The following is a 17,308-nucleotide window of genomic DNA, read 5'->3' as shown; positions in this document are numbered from 1 at the left end:
CTGTAAATTTCTGCAAATGTGAAACTATGGAATACTCATCATTACTACAATTGCTTGACTTCAAAGAAGTCAAGCAGTTTGGTAAAAAATAGCCATAATGTGCAAAGATTAGAATTTATGGCTAGTGCATAAATATCTAATTTATTCAAGTGATAACATGATAAATTCTAAATTAATAATACGAAAACATCTAAAATCTATGGAAATATACATGCATTCATGTTATCAGTGAGCGGGGGATAGATGGTCACTAGCGACACATGCTAGCACTGTGGAAATCACGAGAGGCAGAGGACTGGGCTTGCGGGCAGTGCTAGAATTCGGTTGAGGCATTGGGTCTCCTGTAGGAGACTGATGATGGGGGCGTCGAGCATAGAAGACCAGGGAGCTTGCTGGGGTTGACAAAAGTTCCAGCCACGGTGGTCCGAGCCGGGAACGGCACGGTTGGCACGGCGAGCGTTGGCAACTGGCTAGGGGAAAACAGGTTGGGCTGACAGCGGCACTGGGCACCGGTGAAGAGTTCCTAGAGGACCAGATGGATACGACATTAGCAGTTATGGAGGCTGTTCTCCCGGCAGTGTCGTCCTCGAAACGGTGAATTGGCAGCGGCGACGGCGGTAGTCGATCAAACTACTCTTAGATAAATGTTAGGCACTCTTCCTAGCAGGGAGGATGAGACTCGAAAGTGAAAGAAACTCAATTTTTCATCAACAAAGTCCAAGTGGCCTTAGGGGTTTACCATCCCGTATGTAGGTAAGGGTGGTTGCCCTAGTGGGCCAACTTAGGGGAATTGTCCAAAGAGAGACATTTCCCTAATGGTCCAGATAAAACACACATACAAAAAGGACGACCGAGCCCAAAAACATGGGCCCCATTAAAATTCTTAAAGATTTAATGCAAAAGAAATAAACTTTCGGGACTGGCCGTCAAACTTTGTACTTGATGCTCTGGTCCTTCGCGTTGGCTCGGGCTCCATGACGCAGTTGTTGGCGAGCTCGGGCTTGATCCCGTCGATGGTCCTCCATCACAAATAGAGCTAGCTAAACATACAGAGAAAGAGATAGAGACAAAGAAAGAGATATAGAATAATATAGAACTAGAGATAGAGACATATATAGAGATATAGGTAGAGATAGAAATAGACATATAAATAGACAAAAGGATAGAGATAGAGATAGAGATAGAGGTGGAGATAGTGAAATTTATAAATAAATAAAGCTAGAGATAGAAAAAGAGATGGAGATAGATATAAAGATAGATTAAGAGATAGATAGTGGTCTAGACAAAAATACGTAGAGAGATAGACATAGAGTAAGAGTTTAAAAATGAGATAGAGATAAAAAAAATTAAAATTTCAATAGAGATAAAAATAGAGATAATGATAGACATTGAGATAGAATGCAGATAGATAGAGATTGTATTAGAGATAAAGACAGAGAATAAGAAAAACAAAGATATAGAGATAGTTATATAAATAAAAAGATAGAGATACAGACCGAGAAAAAGATAGAGAGAGATATAAATGAAGAAATAGAGATAGGGAGTGAGATATTGATAGAGGTAGCCATAAAAATAGAAATTGAAGTAGCTATACAGATCAAGATATAAATAGAGATAAAGATATCGATAGAAATAGAGATAGTGATAGAGATAGTGGTAGACAGGGTTAGAGATAGAGATAGCGATAGAGATAGCGGTAGACAAGGTTAGGGAAAGAGGGTTAGAGATAGAGATAGTGATAGAGATAGCGGTATACAGGGTTATATATAGAGATAGCAATAGAAAAGAATTGAGTTATAGAAAGAGATATTGATAGAGATAGAGATAAAGACGAGAAAAAGATAAAGATACAGATAGATAGAGTGATAGACATAGAAATAATACAGATAGAGACAGAGAGAAAGATAGAGCTAAACATAGACATAAGTAGAGATACAAAAGCAGATATAGATATAAAGAAAGAGAAATAGAGATAGAGATAGAGATAGCAATAGATATAGAAACTGATATAATGCAATACGTAGGGATATAGATATCCATACAGATAGAGTGGGATAGGGATCGATATAAAGATAGGGAGAGAGTTTGAAAAACATAACCATACAAATACAGATAGAAATAGAGATATAAGGCTAGATATAGAGATAGATATAGAGATAGCGATAGACACAATTACAGATAGAGATAGAGATGGAGGTGGATTGAATAAGAGATTCAGATAGGAATGGAAATGGGTAGTGATAGTGATAAAGATAAAGATAGAGATAGAGATAGTGATACAGATAGAGATGGTGATAGCATTAGAGATAAAAATAGAGAAGGATAGAGGTTAGATAAAGATACAATAGAGAAAGACATAGAGATGGAGATTGATATATATAAGTAGAGATAAATAGGGATAGAGATAGAGAATGAGAAAGATATACATAGAGATAGAAGTAGAGATAGAGATGAAGACAGACATAAAGATAGAGATAGAGATAGAGATGGAAAGAGATTAGGATGAGGCAGAGATAGAGAAAGAGACAGCGATAGATATAGATATGAAGATATAGATAGAGATAAACATGGAGAGGGTTAGAGCTATAGATAGAGGTAGAGAAAGAGATAGAACTAAAGATAAACAACGAGATAGAGAGCCAGGTAGATAGGGATAAATTTAGTAAAAATGATAGAGACTTGATATGGAGATAGAGATAGAGATACAGATAAAGATTGGAGATATAAATACAGAATGAGGTGGAGATAGAGATAAATATAGAGTAAGGGATAGAGTGACAGATAGACATGAACATATAGATAGAGATAAAGATAGAGCTAAAGATTGAGATAAAGACATATAAGGATAAAGTTAGGGATAGAGATAGGGATACAGATAGAGATACAGATATAGATGTTATGAATAGATATAGTGATAGAGATTGATATCTATATATTGATAGATAGAAAAAGAGATATTGATAGATAGAGATGGAAATATTGATAGAGAAAGAGATAGAGATAGAGATAGAGCTATATGGAGATAGATATAAATAAAGATAAATATAGGTATAGATAGATATAGATATATATATATATATATATATATATATATATATATATATATATATATAAAGATAGCGAGAGGGAATAATATAGAGATAGATCTACAAAGAGATAGAGAAAGATTTTGAAATAGATAGAGATAGTAGAGATAGAGATAGAGATAGAGATAAAGATAGATGATGTAACACGACGGTCAGAGTTTGACACGTCATGTTATGCCCGGAAGATGATCGTTAAATGTGATATTAAAACGTTGAAATAATGAATATGATTTGAGAAAATAGTAGCAAAAAAGTACATCAGTCGCCGAACGACCCAGGTCGCATATCAATAGGACGACACATGATGAGGTCTAACACAGTCAAGCTTTCAATGATCCACGGAATCGAATCGAAAAGGATGACGTAGTGGGGGACGTTCTTCGCCCAAGAATGTTCACAACCTCAAGTGAACGACCAGGTCTAATACCGTCAAAAGGAAACCCCCTTTCACGAACGGGTGGCTAATCCTATGCTCAAGTAGGATCCTCTCTCAGTAGTGGAGCAGTTGTAAGATCAGCACTGAAGAAATTAATTAAGACTGTAAACAAAAGGGGAACAGACAAACCTGCAGGTGGATCCGTGGCTCACCATAATGGATAGTCATCGCGAGACGATGAAATTCGGTGTAGACGGCACACTGAAGCAAATCAGATGATTCAAGGAATAGGTCAAACCTTGAAGTAAAGAGTGTGTTGTAGGCAGAGTCGTTGATTGCAGAGTGATCTAGAGTGTGGCCGAAGTGCAGGTCGCCAGCGTAGACAGCCGATGTGATTGTTCCACGTTAGCAAACGAGGATCAGTGAAGGGCCTTCGATGCATAAAACTTGTTGATAGATGGCGACATCCGTTGCAAAGATTGACAACAATCAACCTAGTTGTGCCGTCAAGCGATATTAGAGCATTTCCGAAGAGAGGTGACGTGACACTGACTGATATCGTCAAGTGTCGACGACGCCAGTCAACGAGATCAAAGGGGTGATGAAGATGTAAATCTCCTTATTAGCAACTCGAGCATAGCGACTAACGATGCGGCGAATCGTCACACGCTTGTATCGTATGAGGCAAATTGCTGATTTGGAGAATTCTCGGATTGCTTTAGGGTAACAACCGGCACTGTAAGATTCATGGGAGCCGTAGTGATAAGAAAAACACATTTTATACTTTCCGCTCCGGAAGGGGACGCAACGGGACAGGATAGAACGGGAGCCGACGGGCACGAAGAGGGGACGGGACGAAGAAGACGGACGCCACTACAACAGCGGACAAAACATAATAAAATTAATTACTTACGTTCCGTCCCGTCCACCGCGATCCACTGCCAATTCCCGTCGTCGGCATTCGAAACAAAAGGCGGGAAAGTTACACGTGCCAAGCTACAAAGCGCAAGTGCAGCGGCTTTCCCGCCTTCTTCTCCCCCAACCTCTGAAGAACTCCCCCATATCTCTTCCCCAAACCTAAACTTCTCTCAAATTCCTCCAAATCTGCACGACTATCTCCTCCAGATCGCAATCTCCATGGCGGATTGATCCTTCCTCCTCTTCCTAACCTCCATTTCAAGGCCGCAATGGCGACCGATCTCGATCAGATCTTCAAATCGACGGCTTCTGAGGCCGAGATCGACGCCGCGTGGTACGTTCTCACTGTTCTTATGCGGTTAGGGCGGCGCGCGAGGATCGACGATCTTGTTCCTCGATGCAAGTTGTTCTCCGCGACTCGCGAGTTTCTTGTGTTTCTCTGCCGGATGCCGAATTCCCCGCTGTCGATCGCGGATGACGAGTTCGTCAGCGTTTCTAGCAGAGTTGAAGTCACTTTCCGGGAGTTTGTCGTCGGAGGGGATAATTTGTTCGTGCCGCGCGTCGGCGTCCGATCCGAGAGGCCTTGTGGTGGGGTTTTAGTGCCGTTTTCCTGTCGAAAGCGGAAGATTTTGCTTGATCTTCCAGATCCAAAGAGAAGATCACCGCTTCGACTGACAAATGGTGGACGATTTGCTATTGCTAGTTCTTCTTTCGAATCTACCGTGAAGGGGATCGACCGCTACCTTCATCCTGTCAGGAATTTGTTTGAATCCACGTTCCCTCCAAAGGTACTGAGTTGATATTTCTCAGATTTTTTCAGATCTAGTCTGAATCTGCGCCGAGGATTAATATTTAAATCCAATGCCCCAAAATCTGTCAATCTGTGCAGGTGAATCGCGCTGTTCAATCTATGATGCGGTATTGTAATTTTCCACCGCGGATGATTATTGCAGACCACGCATCTGAGGCTATTAAAGAAGCGATTCGATGGATTCCTCAGATCTGCTGTTCCGACGAATCTGACGTAGATCTACGTCTTCCAGCACCAGATTTGGACTCAGAAACGACGTCTACTTCAGTGCCATGGAACCATAGAAAACAAAACGAAGAGAAGATCTACATATTTGATGACAATGTAGCAGAGTTAGTGGTCGATGATTCAGAGGATAAAATCGATCAGCCCCAAGAATCACTGGCTGATAAGTCTCTTAATCATCAAATCGATGTTCGGCTTTCTCCAGGTAAACCCTTCTGTCCCGTTCTTCTCAATGAACTGAGAGATTCTTGCTAACGCTCTTACAGCGTTAGAAACAGAGGAAGCTGGACATTCATTGCAACCCAGTTCTCAGCAGCCAAAAGAAAACGCTTTTTGTGATCAGTTGGACGCCAAACAAGCAGTTTCTGAGTTGCTGAAAGAGCCAGCTATGGAAAATAACAAATCCATCAAGAGCAAACTGAAAGAAACTTTGGACAGCAAGATGGTCTTAAAAAAACTGAAAAAACCTCAGATTAACAAACTATCCAGAAAAGGAAACAAGGAAGAAACCTTTGCTGTTTCCAAGGTATTTATCCAAATCTGAAGCCTGTCTGATGAAAATTCTAACGTTCTAAGAATTTTTTTCTATTGTCTGTTTGCACAAGCAGGAAGAGCCTTCCAAGAAGCTTCCACAATTTGAATCATTTATTGTGGAGGAAGAAGAAGGATCAGGTATTCCTCAATATGTGATGCTTTATTCGTTATTTATGCTTATTATTGGCAGATTCTTCTTTATCGCCATCCCTAATTTTATTATCATCATCATCATCTATGAGTGTCTGGGACGAAGGACAACGACAAATTCAACTGATAGATGACAATGACAAAGATGATGCTAATCCTTGGAAACTGAATGAACAGGATGATGATGACGACATGATCTAAAGTTTCATCTAAGCTTAGTAACCCATGGATGATGATGTGGATGATGACTCTTGGAAACTTGTTGACGACTAGAATACTTAATTGTCATTAACTAATGTACGATGGTGATTATGATGATGGTGATGATGATAACAGCTCTGGGGAACCAGATGATGATAACGATGATGATGGTAATTTGTCATCAACCAATGGACGTCAGTGATTATGAATTTCCTGGAAACTGGATCACGATGATGGTGGTGATTCATCAGCCAAAGATGATGGTGACATGATGAAAATGATCTTTTGTCATCAACCATCCGACGATGGGGAGGATGATGATGATGGGTGTTGCAAAACCGTTACGATGATGATGACTTATCATCGTCATCATCCACTCGTCATCATCATTATTTTTTTCCAATTCCTAATTATGCAATCAGTAAACATTATCAAAAGCTCCGTTTCATTATTTCATGAGCAGGGGGGTACGGCACAGTGTACAGAGCTCGAAGAAAGACCGATGGCAAAACTTTTGCCATCAAGTGTAAGTGACCTTAACTCGTTTAATGCTTTTGAAAAGTGAATTATTCAGCATGAATAATTATAAAAACCATTTTATTTTCTTCTTCAGGCCCACATCCAAAAGCCCATGCCCACCACATCCACAACGAACTAAAAATGTTGCAAAGATTTGGGTTAGAAATTCTGAAAAAATATGATTTCGGGTATTAATTCTCGAAATGTGATTTTGAAATCTGATACGTGCTTTTAATTTTGCAAGGGGGAAGTGCTTTATCATCAAATATGAGGGGTTTTTCAAGAGTGGCGGCTCCGAGTGCTTCGTCTTGGAGCACGTTGAACATGACAGGCCGGAGGTGAGTTGGGACAATTATAAGCTTTAGAAAGAGAATTATTTTCCGGGAATAAAAAAACGGAAAAAGGAAGATTAATTACGAGAAGATGAACGCAGGCTCTGAAGAAGGAAATAAGTATTTCCGAGCTCCAATGGTACGGGTTCTGCATGTTCAGGGCTCTGGCGAGCTTACATAAGCAGGTTGGAAATGACGCAAATCTCTCTCTCCAGCTCCTTTCGTTTTATTTTCCTCTTTGGGTTTGAAACTTACTCATGATAACCTTCAGGGAGTTGTTCATAGAGACGTCAAGCCTGGAAACTTCCTCTTCTCCCGCAAGCTCAATAAAGGGTACCTCATCGACTTCAACTTGGCCCAGGTACGCCTCTCTCTATTTATCTATTTCTATCTATCACTTAACCAAACAATTAATCTATCACTCTCCCTCTCTCCCTCTCTCTCTCTCTCACTTTCACCCTTTTAACTCAATTTCTCTCCATCTTCTCTATCGCTCTCTTTCTATCTACCTCTCGCTTCTCAATTTATTTATATATCTATCTCGCTCTCTTTTTCAGTTTATTTCTCTCTCATTACTCCATTTATTTTTTCCCTCACTCCCACTTTCGTTCGCTTTGTTCTTCACCCTCTGTCGCTATATCTCTCACTAACTAACTCTGTTTCTCTCTTTATAAATATCTTTTCTCTCACTTTATAAATAACTCTGTTTCTCTCACCAACTAACTTTGTTCTTTCCTTTGTTTTCAAAAAAAAATATATCTTTCCTTTCACTTTATTTTTCACTCTATTGCTATCTCTCACAAAATCTATTTCTGTCCTCTCTCTTTTCACTCACTTACTCGCACTTGATTTCTCTCTCCCTTCACTATAGCCGCAGTTTGCAGAAACAAAGTCTCAAGATCCATCCAAATCACAACTTGTCAAATATTATTCTCAGGATCTGTCCAATTCACCGCTCTCAAATCATGATTCTGAAAATTCATCCAATTCACAACTCTGAACTCACGATTCTTATAATCTGTTTGATTTGCATTTCTTTCGTCATGATTCTTAACATCCGTCCAGTTTTTATTCTCAAATTACGATTCATTAAATCTGCCCAAGTCCTATCTTTCAAATCATAATATAAATGATCTGTCTTATTCGCGATTTTCAAATCATCAATTGAAGGATCTGTCATATTTACCATTTGCAAATCATGGTTCTCAGGATGTATTTAACGTACAATTTTATTTCAAAAAAAATCTATATAACGTACAATTTTAAAAAATCTCTCTCATGCCCTCTACCTAATTTTGGTTCTCAAGTTTTGTCCAATGCAGAATTCTGTATCTCCTTTTGCAAAACCTGACAGTTCTTAAATCATGATTCTTGTCATCTGTCCAATTCCCGTTTTCTCGATCATGATTCTCTAATATGTCCGCTAATCACATTTTTCCAAATTTTTTATTCAGTCCAATTGGCATAATCTGTCCCGCGCAAAGTTATCAAACTTGATTCTGAAAGTTTGTCCGACTCGAAATTCTCAAATCATGATTCTCAAACTTGTCTAACTTAAAAATTCAAAAATCACGATTTTCAAAGTGTTTTCAATGCTGCTTTTTCCAATTCACGATTCACAAGATCTAAAAAATTCACAGTTCTCTAATCATGTGATTCTCAAATCACCTTCTCTATCGTTTTCTTCCGCAGGATCTGAACCAGAAGCTTCAGGCAAACTCCAAACAGGCAAAAACAATGAGCTTGTCCAGTTCATTCAGCCACCAAATGTTCAGACCCAAGGCTAAGAAACCCGCCGTGGCAAAGTCCGATGACTACCGGAACAAACAGGGGTAAATAATCATTTTTTCTTTTTATAATTCGAAATTATATATCGATAGCTGGTACCAACATCAGGCATCGCCATATGTGATGTCCGTCAACCGAAAAATTCTAAACGGATGACGATAATGGGGCCAAAATTGATATCCGCCATGGTTTCCCGATTAAATAACGATACTGAATTCCGATAACGACAGACTACAAGGTCGTTGTCTGTCAACGGTATCTGTTGGTGATAGTTTACAAATTATTGAGATGAATTTGAATTGAATACTTGGTTTGATGCAATAAATACATGCTAACGCTAAAAACTATAGTTGTGGGCATGCCGGGGAGGGATCTGGGGTGACCTCCGCCAGGGAGGCGACCAGCACGAGGACCCCCTCAGGGGACCGAATGAGGGAACCGGTGCCATGCCGAGGGAGGAAGGAACTGATCAGCCTGGCACAGCAGGCCATGCAGAGCCCGGGGAAGGTCTTGGCAGTGGCAACGGTGGCGGTGCCCGTTCAGAGGAAGAGAGTGGCGGCCCCGCTTGGCAAGGAGGAGCGCCACCTGGCGTTCCTCTCCCCCATGCCTCTCCTCTGCAATGGGATTCCTCTCTCACCTGCCACCCGCTGTTCTTCGCCCGGCCGAGGTAAGTCGCATGGAAAAAGCAACTCTTTTCTTTTGTTTCTCTTTCTAGAGCTTATTTTGTTTTGTTTTGCTGAGGTTGATCTGCTACTCCCTTGTGTTTCTCTGTCTCTCTCTAGTAGACAGGGTCGTTCTGTTCTGTTCGTTTTAGACGAACAAAAAATTCGCACGAAAGAACCGCACAAAGCCTTGTTCTTTGTTCTGATCTTTTTTTTTTCAAAAACGAACAAAATTCGCACATTCGCTCAAAACTAGAACAAAATTCGCACAAAGCGAATAAAAGAACTGTACACGGCTCTGTGCAATGGTCTGTTCCAATTTGTTTTTGTTCTCTCTGGAAAACTGAACAGAACGAACAATTCGCACAAATTTGCACAAAAAGAACAGAACTACCATGTCTACTCTCTATAGCTTCTTTGGTTGATCCCCGATTGTCAGAATTCTCTCTCTAGGATTGTTGCTGAGGTTGATCTGCCACTCAAGTGTTTCGGCTTCCCTCTCTAGTGCATCTTTACTTGATCCGTAATTGTTGGAATTCTCTCTGAAGTGCTGTTGCTTAAGTCGATCTGCTACTTCAGTGTTGATGTTTCTCTCTATAGCTTCTTTGCTTGTTCTGCAATTGTTGGGATTCTCTCTCTAGGGCTGTTGCTGAGGTTGATCTGTTACTCCCCTGTTTCTCTCTCTATCTCGAGCTTCTTACTTGTTCTGCAATTGTTGGGATTCTCTCTCTAGGGCTGTTGCTGAGGTTGATCTGTTACTCCCCTGTTTCTCTCTTTATCGAGAGCTTCTTTATTTGTCCTGCAATTGTTGGGATTCTCTCTCTTGGGCTGCTGCTGAGGTTGATCGGCCTCTTCAGTGTTTCTCTCTCTATCTCGAGCTTCTTTACTTGTTCTGCAATAGTTGGGATTCTCTCTCTAGGGCTGTCTCTGAGGTTTATCAGCTATTCCCGTGTTTCTCTCTCCAGTGCTTTGCTTGATCTTCAATTCTGTGATTCTCTCCCTAGAGCTGATAAGGTTGATCAGCTTCTTCCGTGTTTCTCTCTCTAGAGCTGCTAAGCTTGATCAGCTTCTCCCGTGTTTATCTCTTTAGAGCTTCTGCATTTGGTGTACAAATCCCATGATTCTTTTTGAGCTTCTTCGCTTGATCTACAATGGCCATATTTCTCTTCAGAGCTTCTTCGCTTGATCTGCTACTTCATCTTTCTCTCTCTCTAGAGCTGAACGGCTTTGTTTCTCGATGTTTCTCAATCCAGAGAAGAGGCAGAAGACAGAGGGCCCCTGCGTCGGCACAAAGGGCTTCCGGGCTCCAGAGGTCTGTCCATTCTCCTCTGTTTCTCTCTCTAGACTCTGCTCTCTGCGCTATCTGCTGCCTTTTCTTTTCCCTTTTTTTATGATGCAGTCTCTCCAATTAAAATCTTTCCCACACAGTTGGTAGATCATTTATTTTTCATTTCTTTCTTTGTTTTGTTACTTTATTTTTTAATATGTTTTTAAAAATATTTTTTTTGATGTTATTCATTATCATTTAATTTTTAAATTTTATTATTCAAGTTAACTTTCCTTTATCATATTTTGTTCTTCCTTTTTTGTATTTTTTTAATTCATCGGTATCTTTCATTATTCATTTTTATTCTATACTCAAAAACTTTTTTACTTTTAATTTCTCCCACCAGGTTCTGCTCAAATCAATCCACCAGAGCTGCAAGATCGACATCTGGTCTGCCGGCGTGACCCTCCTCTACCTCATCATCGGCAGAAGTCCCTTTGCCGGGGATCCCGAGCAGTAAAAATCTGATTAATACCCGGCCCATGATATACTTTGACTTTGGCTTAATTCGGCCCATTTCACCAGGAACATCAAGGAGATTGCGAGGCTCCGGGGCAGCGAGGAGCTATGGGAGGTGGCAAAGCTCCACAACCGCGAGTCATCCTTCCCCCCTGTGAGTAACTTATTTTATATTTCTAATTAGGGTCGGGAAAAAATGTTTGAGCAGAACCTGGTGGGAGATATTAACAATAAAAAGTTTTCATTATTCATTTTTATTCTATACTCAAAAACCTTTTTATTTTTAACATCTCCCACCAGGTTCTGCTCAAATCAATCCACCACCAACCCCCTCCGTCTCTCTCCTCTGCCCCCCCTCCGACCCTCCTCTCTCTCTCTCTCTCTCTCTCTCTCTCTCTCTCTCTCTCTCTCTCCGCTGCCCCCCCTCCGTCCCCCCCCTCTCTCTCTCTCTCTCTCCCCGCTGCCCCCCCCTCTGTCCTCCCCCTCTCTCTCTCTCTCTCTCCCCGCTGCCCCCCCCTCTGTCCTCCACCACTCTCTCTCTCTCTCTCTCCGCTGCCCCCCTCCCAAAGAGTGCCCCCCTTTTCTTTATTAAATTTTCGTCCTGTTCGTGTTCGTTAGTGAATGAACACGAACGAACCGAACACAAACACGAACAAGATTTTTCGGCTGTTCGTTCGTCGATGAACAGTGTTTGTTCGTTGACAAAACACAAACTTCCCTACCCTATTTCTTAAGAAATTCAACAGAATTTGAGGGAACAAAGAAATGAATTTGGGGGGTGGTGACGTGGCAGGAGCTGTTGGAGGTGGAATGGCTGAGGCGGACGAGGGTGGAGGAGTGGTGCCGGCGCAATGGGAAGAGAGGCGTGGGGTTAGTGGAGGCAGCGCCGGACGAGATGTGGGACCTGGTTGACCGATGCCTGTCGGTCAACCCCCGGTTGAGGATCAGCGCCGAGGAGGCCCTTGCCCACGACTTCTTTGCCCCCTGCCGGGACTCCCTCCGCCGCCAGCGGGCCCTCCGCCACAATGCGGCCCCCACGCCCCCTTCTTTGTAAATATCTCTGTCTCTCTCTGTGTCTACCTATCTATGCCATTTGAGCCTAGAAAATTTAAGAAATTAAATTACTGCCTCCCTGTGGATCGACCCCTTGCTTGTGCTATATTTATTGTAGAGTAATTAAGTGGATATTTCTATAAATGTTATTTGCCCGTCTGAGCTTAAATGTTTTGAAACCGGAGTATGGTTCTCTTATCTGAAAATAAGTTTAACCGTTGTATTGGTTGACTTCAGTTAATATAAAATATGAGGATAAAGTCTGTCTTTTCTATCTTCCATTAGAGGGAAGGGGATACATTCATTTACAATTAAAATGTTTCAGATCACTTGTCCCACTAGGTAAATTGCTTGACTAGATATATGGAGAAAATCCTAAAATATTTGTAGAAATTGCTAGACTTGATAAATTGCTTGAGTAGATGTGAAACTATTTTAGAAATTAAGGCCAACAATTGAGCCATTTGGGCAAAATTCATCCTAAAATATTGTCATTGTAATGTCAACATCAATGGCGACATATAAGTAAAAAAAGAAGCCATGACTTGTTCTGAAAAAAGGTTGCACCATCATCAGAAAAGCGGTAATGTTATGAAAAGGATTCTCGAGGCTAAGTTTATATTTTGTATATAAATGTCATTCTCCACGCTTAATCTCTCTCTCTCTCTCTTGCATGATCCCTCCCCTATATGCATTGAAATTATTATTTTTTGTCTCTAACTGAACACAAACAGGAAATCCCAAGTGAACAATGTTTGCAAACACTCTAACACAGAACAACTGTTTGTGAACATATGGCAGGAGATAAAAATGGAGGTGAAATAGAGCTGAACAAAGATGATAAGTCTTCCGAAAATTGAAAGTTTTCTAACAATTTTTCTAAAACAGCTGTTTGTTCGCAAATGTACGCAACAGGAATAACTATTTTGTGCTGTTTGTTTGTCGACAAACATTGTTAGTTTGGCATCAAATGACGAACTTCCAATCCCTAATCTCCTATGATTCTGTCCTATCTTGATTTTCCTCTATTCTGTCAATTCTCTCTCTTTCTCACCATTACTCTCAGGGTCTCTCTCTTTATTTGACTTTTAATATAATGTTATGTATTAGTTAACATAAGGCGTCCTGAGGGTGATCTTTAGTTTCAACAAAGAATTTGACTAGGTAATTTTTTTATATAATCTAAATTTCATTGAGTAAAAATTTCATCAGGAAAAAAATTACAAAAAATAAAGTACTTGATGTAAACTATAATAAAAAAATCATGACCCTAAAAATATTGATATTTTGAAATTTATTTTAATTTATGATATTATCTCACATATCAGAATACAGATAAATAGACTAACCTAATGAATGCGTTCTTTTGATGTACTAGTTATATAACCCAGAAAATATAATACATTACTTAAGAATTTTGCTAAATTATACTTTCCAATATTATGTTTAATAGATAAACTGTGATATGTTATGTTTAATAAATAAATCATAAGAATACATACCATATAGTACATGAATGTTTCATTTTTAATTTATTACACATTATTCAAGACCATTTAATTCTTGAATATCATATTATGCATTAGTATTTTTCCAAGTAAATTAATCTAATAACTGCACCGTTGTCATTTATCCCTATTCAAATAACTAATTATCGTATAATATGTGACTTAAGAATTTCGATAAAATTTAGATCCAGTTTTCTCCAATGGAGATATCTACATATTACTCAATAAAAACTTGTAATAAAATAATTCATGAATTCAAACTATTCAAAACTTTTTTAACTCCTTAATTTATGGTTCACTACCTCAGTAGTTTTCATTCTAAAATATTATCTTAAGCACTAGTAGATTAAAAAATTGAGCAGTAGGTTGAGTGCTTAGAGGCCCGATACATGAGCATCTCATTATGTCTCACTCGAGGAACCAACAGAGCACATAATTGAACTGCGCTATGGTGATTTGATCATCAAATTTTTAAAGAGACATTACAATTTAGTTTTATATCTTACGCTCTTGAAACAACAATGTTTCATCTCAATCACAGCCCTAGAGCACAATACCATCGCCCATCTCCTTTTGGGTTTGGGATCAGGTAACAACTAGGATAGACAAGGGAATGGACGAAGAGTTTATGCTTAAATTCATAACGGGCCATATCAGTGTCCAGTCCTGTGCTGTCCATCCCTTATGAGTTCCCATAATCCATCCACAAAACCTAGCCAACCATGTCCGATATCCAAACCCAAATCTTGAAGAATTCCAAGTGAAAAACCCTAGCTTAGAACCCAAAGTTCAGGGCTGGTTTATCCACTCTTGCTTCACTCTCCAACCTAGCGCTGTTCAAATCGGCAAATTACAGCTTGAAGAAAGGCAGGAATAACTTCAGAGTTGTATCACTGATTTGTTCTCAAATATCTGGATGTCTAAGGAAAAATTACAAATATGAAACGTCAAATTATCTATTTCCAGGAACAAAAATACATGGAGCAACAAAGAAATAGAAAATGGAAAAAACAAAATGAGAGCAGTTTTTGCTGGATCTGATACGAGATGAAGAGTGGAGGAAAGGGAGAATGCAAGGTTTTCAGTTGAAGGTTGAGAGCCTGGGCAGCTTGTCTCTTAAGTAATACAGCCTCGCCCTTCGGACTTTCCTGTGCTTGACGACCTTTATCTCCTTGACATTGGGCGAGTAACTGAGATGTAAAAAGGAGAACAGTTAAAATTCAGAATAAATCCCAAAAAGAAAATTAGTAATTTTGTACAAGGCAGGGAAACGGTGACAGTATCCCAAAATGGATGAGAGAATTTCCAGGCAAGTGAGAAAAATTAAATGCTTGAGACTCTGAAAGAAATATTCCAACATTTTCCAGGTTTGAGGGTCTGCTAATCATCCCCTGAACTTCACATCTGGAAAGAAATCTGTTACTCTTATTCCACATGGAGGAAGAGTAGTGAGAGAGATGGAAGAGAAACAAGAGAAATGAGAGAGAAAGATGGAGGGAAGAGATCAGGTTGGGAGTCTACGGCGACGAAACCAAATTCATTTCATCTATAGGTTACTTATATTACAAAATGAAATATACAGCAGAACAGATATAAACTTGGAAAAGTTAATCTACGACTGGGGATCTACCTGTGGGGGCGTTTATGACTAAAAAACGTCTATTAACAAACCCTTTCACAGGAAATGAAATACCTAAAAAGATCGAGAAAGAGAGAGCCAGAGAGAGAGAGAAATGAATGGCAAAGATAGAGAGAGACACTTATATATATAGCTATATATATGCAGTATGTATGTTTAAATGTCCACAGATTTTATAAGCTGGAACTGAACCGGATTTCCAAGAAATTGGGTTCTCTTCGAACCACAAATGTCAACATTTTTCTTGAGTTGCACAGGGAGAAGGACGAACTGGGAAAGAATCTAGTAAAAGAACGAAACAGACAACAAATCCGATAACCCAACTACAGGTTCGTTCTTTTACTAGATTTGTTGAAACAGATAACCCAGAGTTGCTCCTAAAACTCAGGAACGCAGATATAAAAATAGTAAAACCACGTTTAGCGGATGATCACACCCTATGATTTCCAGTCGGAAGGGAAAAAAAACTTACATTGGGAACACAATCTCGACGCCAATACCAGCAATTATTCGCCGAACGCGAATCGTGGTGTGAATCCCAGCGTTCTGCCGGGACATCACAATCCCCTTATAAATCGAAACCCTGCGTCTGTTCTCCGGAACTTCCTGTTAATCCACGTAAATTCAGCCAAAAACTCCAAAATCCACGGAAAAATACCACGACAAAAGCAACCCTCACCAGCTTGATCTCGATAATATCCCCAGTTCTGAGGTCAGGCAAAGGCCTATCCGCTACAGACGCCTCAATAGCCCTCTTGTGCAAAATCTACAAATTTCCAAAAGAAACGAAGAGATTAAGCAAAAGAAATTCAGAAAAAACCGAAGAAATAGAAATGGGTACCCCCATAACATCGCCCAATTTGACAATCGGCTTCTTCGGTATCTGGGTTTCCTCCTCCTGCGAAGATTCATCATCCGCGACGACGACGGAGGCGGGTTCTTCATCGGAAGAAGCTCGGAGAACGGGAAGAGTGGCCCGTTTCGAAGCAGCGGCAGAGAGGAAATGGGTATTGAAGGAAGAGGCCAAGGAAGAGGAGTGGAGAGAGGAGGAGACGGAAAAGGCGAGTCTTGGGCGTGGTGGGGTGATGGATGGAAGAGAGAGAAGGGCATGGGAAGGCAGCAGCCCGGCCGCCATGGCTGGTGCGAGGTGGAGAAGATGGCGTGGAGAGAGAGAGTGGATGAGGGAAGATGGGAAAGCTCCGACCTTATCCCCCGCTTCCTCGCTTGAGTTTGCAGTCTCGATGAAGCTCTTTAGAGACGACGTGGTCAGTTCAGGGACGCGACGGGACGATTTTTCGTCTCGGGACGAAAAAATCGCCCCCGTCCGAGGACATGGACGAATTTCGGGAGGAAAATTCGTCCCGGGAACTACGAGACGGGACGGTTTTCGGCCGGTGGGACTAAAAAACCGTCCGTCCGGAGGTCTCAGATGAGTAGGGAACGGCACGTCCGGGACGTGACGCCCCCGACGTGAGGGAATGGATGATGATGCGTGACGAACGGTGACGTGACAAAATGTTCGTCATGTCACCGTCTCGTCACACGTTCGAGGATTTTAAAAAATTCAATCACGTACGTGTCACACGTCCCTTCTTCCTTGTTCTGTCACATCACCATCACCGTGACGCCGTCACCGTCACCGTGACGCCATCACCGTCACCGGTGATGGAAATGTTATTTATTTTACTATGTTAATAAACATAGTTGAAGTACAATATTA

The 17,308-nt window shown here is 40.6% G+C and overlaps 2 protein-coding genes across 3 annotated transcripts; one reads left to right on the top strand and one right to left on the bottom strand.

Annotated features, from left to right (window-relative positions):
* The first annotated feature begins 4,485 nt into the window (after positions 1-4,485).
* LOC144710490 (Protein kinase superfamily protein) lies at positions 4,486-12,517 on the top strand. Of its 2 annotated transcripts, none has more exons than XM_078584291.1 (15): positions 4,486-5,168; positions 5,270-5,621; positions 5,695-5,942; positions 6,025-6,088; positions 6,765-6,827; positions 6,915-6,978; positions 7,065-7,158; positions 7,254-7,337; positions 7,424-7,513; positions 8,845-8,984; positions 9,291-9,607; positions 10,856-10,914; positions 11,276-11,385; positions 11,455-11,542; positions 12,182-12,517. In XM_078584291.1, exons 1-15 carry the CDS (start codon positions 4,650-4,652, stop codon positions 12,440-12,442), a joined length of 2,553 nt encoding a protein of 850 aa, XP_078440417.1. In that variant the 5' UTR covers positions 4,486-4,649; the 3' UTR covers positions 12,443-12,517. The 2 variants fall into 2 exon arrangements, with proteins under 2 accessions (XP_078440417.1, XP_078440416.1); XM_078584290.1 differs by having other exon boundaries at positions 5,683-5,942.
* A 2,368-nt stretch (positions 12,518-14,885) lies between these two features.
* On the bottom strand, positions 14,886-16,829 carry LOC144710336 (large ribosomal subunit protein bL19cz-like). The gene is made up of 4 exons (XM_078584077.1): positions 16,430-16,829; positions 16,268-16,354; positions 16,061-16,194; positions 14,886-15,139 (listed from the first exon to the last, which is right to left on the bottom strand). Exons 1-4 carry the CDS (start codon positions 16,721-16,723, stop codon positions 15,031-15,033), a joined length of 624 nt encoding a protein of 207 aa, XP_078440203.1. The 5' UTR covers positions 16,724-16,829; the 3' UTR covers positions 14,886-15,030.
* Between the last annotated feature and the right edge of the window lie 479 nt (positions 16,830-17,308).

Source organism: Wolffia australiana, chromosome 12 (assembly GCF_029677425.1).
Source record: "Wolffia australiana isolate 7733 chromosome 12, ASM2967742v1".
In the NCBI taxonomy this organism is placed as follows: Eukaryota; Viridiplantae; Streptophyta; class Magnoliopsida; order Alismatales; family Araceae; genus Wolffia; species Wolffia australiana.
This window is presented reverse-complemented; position numbering and strand designations above follow the sequence as displayed.

Excerpts from the sequence above, each read along its gene's own strand:
- LOC144710336 (XM_078584077.1), bottom strand. The coding sequence starts at position 16,723 with ATGGCGGCCGGGCTGCTGCCTTCCCATGCCCTTCTCTCTCTTCCATCC. Across the intron at positions 16,195-16,267 it reads ATATTATCGAGATCAAGCTG|GAAGTTCCGGAGAACAGACG; the intron begins GTGAGGGTTGCT and ends GTGGATTAACAG. Across the intron at positions 15,140-16,060 it reads GTCGAGATTGTGTTCCCAAT|TTACTCGCCCAATGTCAAGG; the intron begins GTAAGTTTTTTT and ends TTTACATCTCAG.
- LOC144710490 (XM_078584290.1), top strand. The coding sequence starts at position 4,650 with ATGGCGACCGATCTCGATCAGATCTTCAAATCGACGGCTTCTGAGGCC. Across the intron at positions 7,159-7,253 it reads TTGAACATGACAGGCCGGAG|GCTCTGAAGAAGGAAATAAG; the intron begins GTGAGTTGGGAC and ends AGATGAACGCAG. Across the intron at positions 9,608-10,855 it reads CTGTTCTTCGCCCGGCCGAG|AGAAGAGGCAGAAGACAGAG; the intron begins GTAAGTCGCATG and ends TTCTCAATCCAG.